At 41.9% G+C, this 12,573-nt stretch overlaps 1 protein-coding gene across 1 annotated transcript in view; it reads left to right on the forward strand.

Annotated features, from left to right (window-relative positions):
- Positions 1 to 3,189: 3,189 nt before the first annotated feature.
- igsf11 (immunoglobulin superfamily member 11) overlaps positions 3,190 to 12,573 on the forward strand; it is a gene marked incomplete at both ends in the record, with an annotated part of 255,072 nt that continues 245,688 nt past the window's right edge. The window contains one exon of the mRNA XM_080731124.1: positions 3,190 to 3,250. Coding sequence (XP_080587250.1) covers positions 3,190 to 3,250 — 61 coding nt within the window. The remainder of the gene's footprint in view (positions 3,251 to 12,573) is intronic.

Below are 12,573 nucleotides of genomic sequence, written 5' to 3' on the forward strand. Positions count from 1 at the left end.
AATGGCTGCAAACCAAAAATATTTTTTTAATTCATGGGGGGGGGGGGGGGGGGGGGGGGGGGGGAATCGTTTATTTTATTTTTTTTTACATGTTGAGATGATAATTAAAAGCAATTGTAGAAAACAAAAAATAATGCAGCCCCGACCTAGTGTTTGGGAACCAGTGCAACTTGTTTAAATTATCATGAACGCAACATTAATAGAGAATATCTTGGGTATCACTGATGATGCCGTCAAACAACTCTATGAAATCTATGAAAAGGTTTATAACCAACTCAAGACTCCCATTTGTACACTCAGAGTTACGGAGCTGTAAGGGTCCATTTGTTACACTCCCAGAGATACGTTCTTCATGATTATTATTAATATATACATTTTAAAATTAATCATAGGTTCATAGCTGTTGATTCCCGCCTGGAGCAGGAATCAACAGGGCAAAAGGTATTCTTCCATACAGTGTGTAAGTTCCCATCTCCACCAGCAGGGGGCACCATCGTCTCTCCTCTGGCCGTGGGACTTGTGGCGTCAACTGGTCTCCATGGCAACAGCCTGGGCTGCCTGTGTGAGCTTTAAACCTGGGTTGCCACGTCTGACTATTATAAGCGACTACTAGCAGACCTTGTATATACGTCATAATAGGTCTGCTATGAACTGTACTGTCATGAGCTTTTCCTATGCGAACTGCTAATAAATTATTCAATGAATGAAAGAATCAACTTGCCTACTCAATGACCATGAAGTAATTTAGATGCCATTTTATTTTCACGTTATAATTTGTTGATGTTTTTTTCTGAAATTCTCAAATTTGATGTGGAAAGCTTTCCACCTCAAGTCAGAAAATAAGTGCAGGCCATCATAGTCACGGCCCACGGTGAAGTCCTTTACCCCGTCTAGACCGGTTCAGGTCGACCAATCAGTGAACGGGGTGTAGAGCCTGCCTGTCTGATGGTAAAAACAGAGAGATGTGTTGGGACTCGCGGTGTAAAGCTCTCCACCGTGAGGAATGATGTAATGTTGTAGTTTCATGACTCAAAAAGACTCGAAAAGACTTAGCCTTCCACCGCGGACCCGACTATGATACGGGCTTTACAGGTCTGTAACTCTGAGAGTCAAATTTCAGTTTGAGTTTGAGAACCAACACTTAAAGGAGTAGTGCACCCCCAAAATGACTTATTTTCTATTGATTACTCACATGGAGACTTGAGTTCAATGATATGTTTAGTTTTTTGTTGCATTCCTAAGACAATATTTTGATTACAATAAATGTACACCTATTGATTCTGGATGGGGACCCAAAATCATCTGGAATCAATGGGGGTAAATTTACCCAAATACATTTTTTTGTCTTAGGAATGCGACATAATACGATAAAAATATATGTTGTTGAACTCAAGTCTCCATGGTGCGAGTAATCAATAGAGGTGGAGGTGAACTACTCCTTTCTTTATACATTTTTATCCCACGATTTTTGTAACCCATTTTCACCCAGTGCCAGTTGCCTATGTAATCCTGGGCTCTGCTCTCCCTCTGCCGCGCCTGGGGAGACAACGGACTGACCTCATGCTTCCTTCAATACATGAGGAGTCCAAGTTGTTTCTTTTCACCTGACAGGAGGGATTTCCCCGGGATGGACGTAGCGTGTGGAAGGAACACGTTATTCCAACCAGTTCCTTTCCCCTCCATCAAGCGCCCCGGCTGGCCAGGGGGAGGCATTATTGAGACCAGGATTACTGCATGTTTTTGTGAGGGTATCAACCCTAGGAGACACTGTAGTCCAAAACGGACTACACTTTGGCCGGAAACAACGACCGGAAACAGTTTTAACCCATACTTGCGCATGCGCTAACTGGGTTGAAACTGTTTCCGGTCGTTGTTTCCGGCCAAAGTGTAGTCCGTTTTGGACTACAGAAAAACGTAGGAGCTCTTCCGCTCCCGACCGGATCAAACGGCCCGTTTAGTAAACGAAGACCAGCCTGGTGATGCGAGGTTATTCAAACCTGCATGGTTTGCTTGTTTCTCGCCCACAACCTGGCAACGCTGGCTTTTCCAATCAGTGTGAGGAACTCAGCCAGCCGCGCAGCGCACAGAGCGCGCGCGCACACACACACACACACACACACACACACACACACACACACACACACACACACACTGACTGACAGTCTATAGACTACTGTACACTTACTGCTGTGACTGTAACCGTTATGATTGAACAAGTGTCAGCAGCGCGTCTAACGGATCACTAACGAGCGGATCTCCAGCTGATGCTGGGTGGATTATTATGATCTAACAACAACATATCTGCTAACATAACGGCTCAATAAGGAGCCGTTAGGATCTGAAATCACCAACAAGCAGAGGAACAACTCAGTGGATTCCAACGGAACGAACCAACGGACGAAGGAACGCAGCTTGGATTTTATTTTTTAACAACCAACATTCTCTGTTTCTTCTCCTCGGTGTCTTCTTCGGTCTTCAGATGGTGGAAATGTTGTGTCGTGGCTTCGGGTTTTTGCTTTTTAAAACCCAAAGACAGAACAGCGATAATAAAGGATCGGTTTGGATGTGAATGAAGCGACGATCCTAAACGGGAGGGCGTTTAAACTAGGAGAAAGTCCTGATAGGAGTCAGACAGTGGAACAGCAAGGACAGCACTTTGGATTTATAATTATTACAACATTATTCTGTGTTCTTTGGAACAGAAAAGGACGCATATTTGGATTTATAACAACTCTGTTCTCTGCGCCAAGTCTTTGATTGACTGAAGACTAAAGTTATTGTCAGTTTGCATAGGAAAAAAAGTACAGTTTCATGACAGTACAGTTCACTGGCACAAGGTCTACTAAAAGGAGATCCTAGAAAAGACTAAGCTTATTCTTATTCTTAGTCTGCTGGTTTGTGGGGAGAAATGGTTGGCTGAATTCTTCGATTAAAAAAATACAAAAGTTACAAATACAACAACAAACCCTTGGATTTTATGGTTTGGACATCAATGTCTGGTGTTGTTAAAAGACCTTTAAACATCATATTACTACTAATAAGGAACTGTTGTACTTTGGAACTTCTTGTGTCTGCTGGTCATTGAAGCAGCAGGGATCGAACCTCCGCCTCTGAACAGAAGAGTTTAAACTGAGTGTTTCTGGAGTTCTTATAAAACCAGGAGTTATCATCTTCATCATCATCTTCATCATGGTGAACTTCCATAACGCTGATCTGTGGATCGCCTGGATGGTCCTGTTCTGTATGGAAGGTAGGAGACACTGTGTGTGTGTGTGTGTGTGTGTGTGTGTGTGTGTGTGTGTGTGTGTGTGTGTGTGTGTGTGTGTGTGTGTGTGTGTGTGTGTGTGTGTGTGTGTGTGTGTGAACTAGTGGAGCTCAGTTATTTAGTTCTGTTTACTTGGATCTCTGTTTTGTCCCACCTTCTCAGCTTGTAGATTGGATATTTTTGGGGGGGGCTATAAAAACTAATGTTACCCTCAGAATATGATATAATAGGCCTATGTGTGCGCATTGTTAAATGAGCCGTTCAAAGTGGATTGATTATCCAGTTTCCATCATGATGGAAATAAATAATGAGTGATTTTATAAGTTACACAATGTTGAACTTAAAGCTTTACACTCGTTTTGGTCTCAATCTTGTGACATTATGCAGTGAACATTGTGAATCACCAGCTATTATTACAACCATTAAACCTGATAGCCTAGACTGCTGTTATTACAATCTTCACACACAAAGTACCCAACCTCTCCAAGAGCGCACAGCGCGCTGCTATCATGGCACCATCTGATTCCATGCTGGAGTAAATCATGTTCTCATCTGCCTCAAACTGACTGACAGTTAGTAATAATAATAATAATAAAGCTTTATTTGTATAGCACCTTTCATGACATGAAATGCAGCTCAAAGTGCTTTACAGAGCAGAAAATGAAGCACAGTTACTTAACAGAAAAAATAAAATACACATGAATACAATAAAGCAGAACAATAAAAACATAAAACATTGAAGAACAATTTCAGAACAGTGTGGACGTCAATAGCATCAAAGAGATAAAAAAATAATTCAGCTAAAAGCAAGAGTAAAGAAATAGGTCTTGAGCTGTGCTTTAAAGCTATCCACAGAGGCTGCCTGTCTTAGGTGTAGTGGGAGTTTATTCCAAACTGTCGGTCCGTAGAAGCAGAAAGCTGCTTCACCATATTTTTTATATTTCATTTTAGGCACATCGAGTAGGTCAGCACTAGAAGACCTGAGTGGGCGGTTTGGAACGTATCTATGCAGGCAGTCATAGAGGTACGAAGGTGCCAGACCATTTAGAGCTTTATAAACAAGTAAAATAATTTTAAAATCAATCCTAAAAACAACCGGGAGCCAGTGTAGCGACGCTAAGACTGGAGTAATATGTTCTCTCATCTTAGCTTTAGTTAAAACTCTGGCTGCCGCATTTTGAACAAGTTGCAAACTGTCAGTTGTTTTCTTTGGCAGACCAGAGAGAAGTGCGTTGCAGTAATCAAGCCGAGAGAAAACAAAAGCGTGGATCAGCGTTTTTGCATCGTCCAATGTTAGATAGGCTCTAATTCGCGCAATATTTCTAAGGTGAAAGAAGGCAATCTTGGTGACATGATTAATGTGTGTATTAAAATTCAATTCAGCGTCAATGATCACTCCCAGGTTCTTTACAGAAGTGTTACTTTCTTTAGACAGGTTACCAAGTCTACTTATTATTGATTCTCTCTGCGCAGTAGAACCAATTATGAGAACTTCTGTCTTGTCCTCATTTAGTTTGAGAAAGTTCTCACTCATCCAGCATTTTATGCTAGACACACACGTCAGCAATGGGTCTAGAGCACAGGGGTCGTCCGGAGCTACCGAAAGGTACAGCTGGGTGTCATCAGCATAGAAATGGAAATTCATTTAGTAGGGGTGTCGCACCAAATTCTGGGCCCTGGGTACAAGGATTCACTGCGGGCCCCCCAGGAATGTTCTTCATAGGGGTGTTTAACCTATTTAGAAGCATTATTATTACGCGTTATTTTGTATTATATTGAAAAATAATAGATGCTTTGAATATTTCAAATCCTTCTAAGGTTTTTTTTTTTGTTGAAAAACCTATGTTTCTATGTCAGTGGTGCTTCATGTGAAGGACCCCCAACTCAAAATATTTAATATTCAACGGTTAGGATTTAGAATACATTTGTAGAATGGTTTTTCTTATCAGTGGTTCTCATTACAGACCCCTCACTGCATTAGTGTTCATTCTCTTATCAGTGGTTCTCATTACAGAACACCTCACTGCATTAGTGTTCATTCTCTTATCAGTGGTTCTCATTACAGAACACCTCACTGCATTAGTGTTCATTCTCTTATCAGTGGTTCTCATTACAGAACACCTCACTGCATTAGTGTTCATTCTCTTATCAGTGGTTCTCATTACAGAACACCTCACTGCATTAGTGTTCATTCTCTTATCAGTGGTTCTCATTACAGAACACCTCACTGCATTAGTGTTCATTCTCTTATCAGTGGTTCTCATTACAGAACACCTCACTGCATTAGTGTTCATTCTCTTATCAGTGGTTCTCATTACAGAACACCTCACTGCATTAGTGTTCATTCTCTTATCAGTGGTTCTCATTACAGAACACCTCACTGCATTAGTGTTCATTTTATGAGCCATTGTTTTATTTAATGTCAGTCTTAGTCCAGGTTCAATTGCCCTTGTTAGTTTTTTATCACATTTATTCAACCTCATCCTGTCTTTATTTAGTCTGGGATCACTTCACTTTTTGGGGTTGTAACCGGTTTGGAGCGGAAACCACAACACGTCATGTTGTAGTCCTCAAAGGACTACAATTTGTCCGGAACTATGAAACCGGATTCAGTTTTAACCCAAAATAATTCCCCTGCGCTCAAGGACATACTTTTAGGGCCTACCTAATAAACTCCTTGATGCGGAGTAGTTTTGCTTTTGAAAAATGTGTTTGGTATATGCATCTTTTAGTCCAACTCGTAGCGACTGGCAAGACGACGCAAGGCTATTGGAGCATTTTAAAAGGGATTGGGGAAACTAACGGAGGGAACCAAATCAAAGCAACGCCGCTTCTTCTTGTGCCAAACGGCCTGTTGTGAACGAACTCCAGGTAGGCGTGGTTAGTCTTTATTTAGTCAAGTTTTAGTTGACTAAAAGTCGAGCCTCAGTCCAAGACAACGTCATTGTAGTTAGTCTCGTTTTAGTCGACAAAAACTGTTGACATTTTAGTCTAGTTTTAGTCAGGGCATTTATTTTACCCCTTTACATTTTTTGTCAACAAATAATATAGAACATAATTAATATCCATCTTATCGAAAATTATTTCATATAGAATTTTCTATACTGTACAACATGACCACACCTGGTTATAGAACCAACGACTATAGTTCAACCAACCCAGTACAACAGTACAGTAGGCTACAACAAGACAACACCTGGTTATAGAACCAATGATTGTAGTTCAACCAACCCAGTACAACAGTACAGTAGGCTACAACAAGACAACACCTGGTTATAGAACCAATGATTGTAGTTCAACCAACCCAGTACAACAGTACAGTAGGCTACAACAAGACAACACCTGGTTATAGAACCAATGATTGTAGTTCAACCAACCCAGTACAACAGTACAGTAGGCTACAACAAGACAACACCTGGTTATAGAACCAATGATTGTAGTTCAACCAACCCAGTACAACAGTACAGTAGGCTACAACAAGACAACACCTGGTTATAGAACCAATGATTGTAGTTCAACCAACCCAGTACAACAGTACAGTAGGCTACAACAAGACAACACCTGGTTATCCCATTACAGCCTAACATTGTCTAGTCCGAACCGTCAGTGAAAAAGTGAAAAGTCCTGTTTATCAAGGCCCAGCGATGCTTTTTGGCAAAAAAAATTAAATCATTAAAAAAAAAAATTATAATTAGTTTTCCTGTTCTTTTTTCACATTAACATCACCATTAAATCCTATTGTTTAGTATTACAATGCCATTGGCCACGATATTTGCATATAAATACCCCCCACAGGAGCTGACATTCACACCTCCCAGAGAAGTTGAAATTCCAGCGTCTGGACGAACAACATCTCACTTTTTAACTGAAGCTATTCCTCACTAAAACATAAGTAAAATGCCTGTAATAATGTTTTTCGTGATCATTAGAATGTCTAGATCTCTAGAACATGTACATTTGTTATTATTGTGAAAAATATCCCCAAAATGCAAATTAGAGCATGATTTATGATTTATGGCTATAAAACCTTACAAAAACATTATTAATTTTTAAACATTACATTTTCCTCTGATTAGGACTCCTACAACACCATCTGATTTTTGAGCGGTGGTCACAACGCTCCTATACGTGGCCGTGTGTGTGGGTATGTCTCCGTGTCTGTCTGTCTGTCTGTAGCCTGTCAGTACCTTTTTTGACCACACATGTTAAGGGAGGGGCGCTGTTGTTCAGGCCAGACCAGACACACACACACACACACACACACACACACACACACACACACACACACACACACACACACACACACACACACACACACACAGGGGGGAAGGGGGGGGGGGGGAACCACCGCTCAGTTCACACGGGTGTGATTTTTTTTTTTTTAAGTTTGTCAAGTAGAAATTAATTCGGGTCTTAAGACAGTTGATTTGGGACTTTACCATTTAAATCTCTGCTGGATTGGAATCCTGTGACATTTAGGACATTCAGCTCCAGTGACAGCATGGCTCACTCTAAAGGTCCCCAAACCAAACACTGAGCTGGGAAAACAGCCTTTTAGCTTTAATGCCCCGTACGACCACTGGGAATGAGCTACAGCTTAAATTCAAGATTATGTTCTCCCATAGCATACGGTCAGTTTAAATCTTTGATAGCAGATCTGACCCACAAGTGCCTGCAACTGTTTTTACACTGGTGTTGTATCACACGATAGGGGAACGTTTCTGTTTTGTTTTTATCATTGGTGTAAATATTAATGTGGACATTTAAATTGTACTGTGATGTCCTGTGGTGTCTCAACGACCGTGTAAATGAGGCTGATCTCACTGGGTGCGTTTATATGCACAGATGTATTCCTCTTATATTCGGAATGACTGCTCATTCAGAATAGAAATGCTCATATAAACGTTTAGGAATGGCCATTCCGGTCTGACCCGAATTAATTTTCATTCTGGTCTGAAGAGGTGGTTTATGCCGTTTCAATCGGGATACATTTGTCATATAAACGCTCCATTCGGAATGAACTGCTGTCTGAACTGCCCCCCCCCCCCCCCCCGACCTGAAGTAGGCCTACTTTGCGCATGCCCAAAGTTCTATTCCGAATGAATCCTTTAGTCATGTAAACGACAGTGGAATGAGGGATACTTGTATTCAGGTCCCATGTAAACGTTTGGGTATGAAGCTCTATTCGGAATAAGTTCATTCTGAATGCCATTCTGAATGTGCATAATATAAACGCACCCAGTGTGTTTGGAGAATGAATGAAGGTTTGAATGAGGCTGTCTGTGGGCTGGTAGTAGGCTAGACAGGAGCCAGTCAGTGGTGTCAGTTCAGAAAAAGCTAAGGTATGGCAACATGACTGGTGTCTTGCACGCCCGCCTTCAGGTGCGTGAAAGACACCAATCATGTTGCCATACCATAGCAACAGGCATGATACATTTATTTCAAGAAGTACATTCTATTTCCCCATCCCTATTTCCACACTTGTTGTCCACAAAATGGTTAAAGTGACCATTTTGTAAAATGTTGCATTTGTAGTTATTTTACTGTAATTTAACAACATAATAACCAGCACAGATAGACAAAGAGACATTCATGGATTTATATTTAAATTTTAAATATAAATCCATGTAACTTGTATTTTCCCCCCTGGACCCAGGGTATGGCAGCTGCATACCCCTGGACCCCCCTGGACCCAGGGTATGGCAGCTGCATACCCCTGGCCCCCCCTGGACCCAGGGTATGGCAGCTGCATACCCCTGGCCCCCCCTGGACCCAGGGTATGGCAGCTGCATACCCCTGGCCCCCCCTGGACCCAGGGTATGGCAGCTGCATACCCCTGGCCCCCCCTGGACCCAGGGTATGGCAGCTGCATACCCCTGGACCCCCCTGGACCCAGGGTATGGCAGCTGCATACCCCTGGACCCCCCTGGACCCAGGGTATGGCAGCTGCATACCCCTGGACCCCCCTGGACCCAGGGTATGGCAGCTGCATACCCCTGGACCCCCCTGGACCCAGGGTATGGCAGCTGCATACCCCTGGACCCCCCTGGACCCAGGGTATGGCAGCTGCATACCCCTGGACCCCCCTGGACCCAGGGTATGGCAGCTGCATACCCCTGCCATACCCAATTGACTCCCCTGGAGCCAGTAGGACTACTAGACTACTACATGTTGCTGGTGGTATTATTATGACAGTAGGCCTACTCCTCTACTCCATGGTATTATTATGACAGTAGGCCTACTCCTCTACTACATGGTATTATTATGACAGTAGGCCTACTCCTCTACTACATGGTATTATTATGACAGTAGGCCTACTCCTCTACTCCATGGTATTCAGTAGGCTGTAGGACTACTACTACATGGTATTCAGTAGGCCGTAGGACTACTCCTCTCCATGGTATTATTGAGCAGCAGCAGACAGTATGACAGTAGGCCCGTAGGACTACTACTACATGGTATTATGTGTTGTGTAGCAGCAGACAGTATTTCAGTAGGCCGTAGGACTACTCTACTACATGGTATTCAGTAGGCCGTAGGACTACTCTACTACATGGTATTATTATGCAGCAGCAGCAGCAGAGCAGACGGTCCCAGGACAGGCCTCTGTAATCCCTCAGATTAGTGGAGAGATGATATACATGTGACTGACACACACACACACACACACACACACACACACACACACACACACACACACACACACACACACACACACACACACACACACACACACACTGTACAGAGGAAGGAAGACCGTTTGACTACGCCGCTACAGACGCACATATAGACCAGTGGTTCTCAACCTTTTCAGGCCGCGACCCCCAAAATAATCATATTTTAACTGGGGACCCCCACCCTGACGAGCACTACGTAAATTGAGGCATTACATTTTGTATAACACAGTTCTATTGTGAAAATAGCAGATCTACATGCTCACAACGTGTGAGCATGTAGATCTGCTATTTTCACAATTGTTGCCTCTAATATTTGACAATCTGGACAATGTTTAATTTGTCATTTTGCTATTAAAAAGTCCTTCGATTGTTACTTTAGAAACGTGCAGATACCCTCTATACACTTACATTTTATGCTGGTTTGTTTACTGTTGACAAGAAAATATTGCTGCACATTAAGTTAATCATCTGGGGACCCCCCAAAATAATTTGGGTACCCCCCTGGGGGTCCCCACCCACAGGTTGAGAACCACTGATACAGAACACTGAGACCGTTTCACTACACTGCTAGCCTATAGAAACACACTGTCTGTCAGGGGTGTCCAAAGTGTGGCTGGCGGGAGCCAAATGCGGCCTGGTGACACATTTTATGCGGCCCGCGGCTTCATTCCTAAACTGTATTATAAACGGCCTGCCAGCATCGTCACACAAGACAATAATATATTATAGTATAATCTGTCAGGATTCCTTGTTCTCTGTTGTCTTATTCTGAAGGGTCAAAGAAAGGATATTTTATTGTATTCTTTTTTTTTTACCTTGCAGGAGTTGTTACATTTGGTAATGTGAAATAAGAGTCATTAGTGTTTTGTTACATTTGGTAATGTGAAATAAGAGTCATTAGTGTTTTGTTACATTTGGTAATGTGAAATAAGAGTCATTAGTGTTTTGTTACATTTGGTAATGTGAAATAAGAGTCATTAGTGTTTTGTTACATTTGGTAATGTGAAATAAGAGTCATTAGTGTTTTGTTACATTTGGTAATGTGAAATAAGAGTCATTAGTGTTTTGTTACATTTGGTAATGTGAAATAAGAGTCATTAGTGTTTTGTTACATTTGGTAATGTGAAATAAGAGTCATTAGTGTTTTGTTACATTTGGTAATGTGAAATAAGAGTCATTAGTGTTTTGTTACATTTGGTAATGTGAAATAAGAGTCATTAGTGTTTTGTTACATTTGGTAATGTGAAATAAGAGTCATTAGTGTTTTGTTACATTTGGTAATGTGAAATAAGAGTCATTAGTGTTTTGTTACATTTGGTAATGTGAAATAAGAGTCATTAGTGTTTTGTTCAGAGCAAACACCTGACAAAACACCATTGTTAAATATTGATGATGATAGTTCAATAAAATATTGTATTTGGGATGCATATCCTCACTGTCGGGCAGAAACCTCGTATCTCTAAGTTTCAGATTTGTACGTTCTTTTCGCAAAGCAAAGCCCTGCTTCATCATGCAAGGTGTCGCACAGAAGTAGTGAAAACAGCAGATCTACAAGCACACAACGCCTCGCACCGCGAGGCGTTGTGTGCTTGTAGATCGGCTGTTTTCACTATAGTTTAAATCATTTTTAAAACTGTCTTTCAAGCAGTTTCAAGGGGCACACTTGACTTGACCCTTCTCAGGGGCACACCAAAGGTCCCCAGGCACAGTGGGTGAGAAACACTGATCTAGGCAATAAATAGGCAACCACACTTGCAATTCCCACTTGCATCTCTCTAGTTATCATCACATTATTACTGGTTTAGGAATGCGACAAAAATAACATAAATATCCATGAATTCAAGTCTCCATTGGGTGAGTGATCCATACAGGGGGGTGAACTCCTTTATAAGAGCCATGATGTGATTGTGAGAACATGGTTTAATGTGCTTAATGTCTGTACATAAACTTTATTTGCTTTGGTTGCCTCTAACGCATGGATGTGCATCAGTGTGAGGTCATAATAACTCATAATGCATGGATGTACATCAGTGTGAGGTCATACTAACTCATAACGTTGTGTTGATGGATGATGATGGATTTATTGTGATTGTTGCTGCTCTCTTTCAGTCGATGATGAGCTGTTGATGAGCAGTGCAGCTCGGACGGCCAGTGAGAGAGCTTAATAAATAGTGAATAGAACGGTCTTTCTCAACCACAGTGCCTGGGGACCTTTGGTGTGCCCCTGAGAAGGGTCAAGTGTGCCCCTTGAAACTGATTGAAAGCCAGTATTGTATTTATCATTCTAAAAAAGATCTAAACTAGTGAAAACAGCCGATCTCAAGCACACAGCGCCTCGCGGCGCGAGGCGTTGTGTGCTTGTAGATCTGCTGTTTTCACTACTGTTGTGCGACAGCCTTGTATGATGAAGCAGGGCTTTACTTTGCGATGAAATTTGAAAGGTTTCTTCCCGACAGTGAGGATATTTACACCCCCGTATTATGTTGGTGTGCCCATGGATTCTTGGGACATGAAAAGTGTGGCCATGCAGAAACACTGGAATAGAACACTATTTATTCTTCTAGGTCCGAGAACCTTTATGCCAGCTGAAGTGAAGTGAATGTTTTCTTAACCTTTTGTCTGAAGTTATCT

The sequence above is a fragment of the Nannobrachium achirus genome (genome assembly GCF_963921795.1).
Source record: "Nannobrachium achirus genome assembly, chromosome: 8".
Taxonomy (NCBI): domain Eukaryota; kingdom Metazoa; phylum Chordata; class Actinopteri; order Myctophiformes; family Myctophidae; genus Nannobrachium; species Nannobrachium achirus.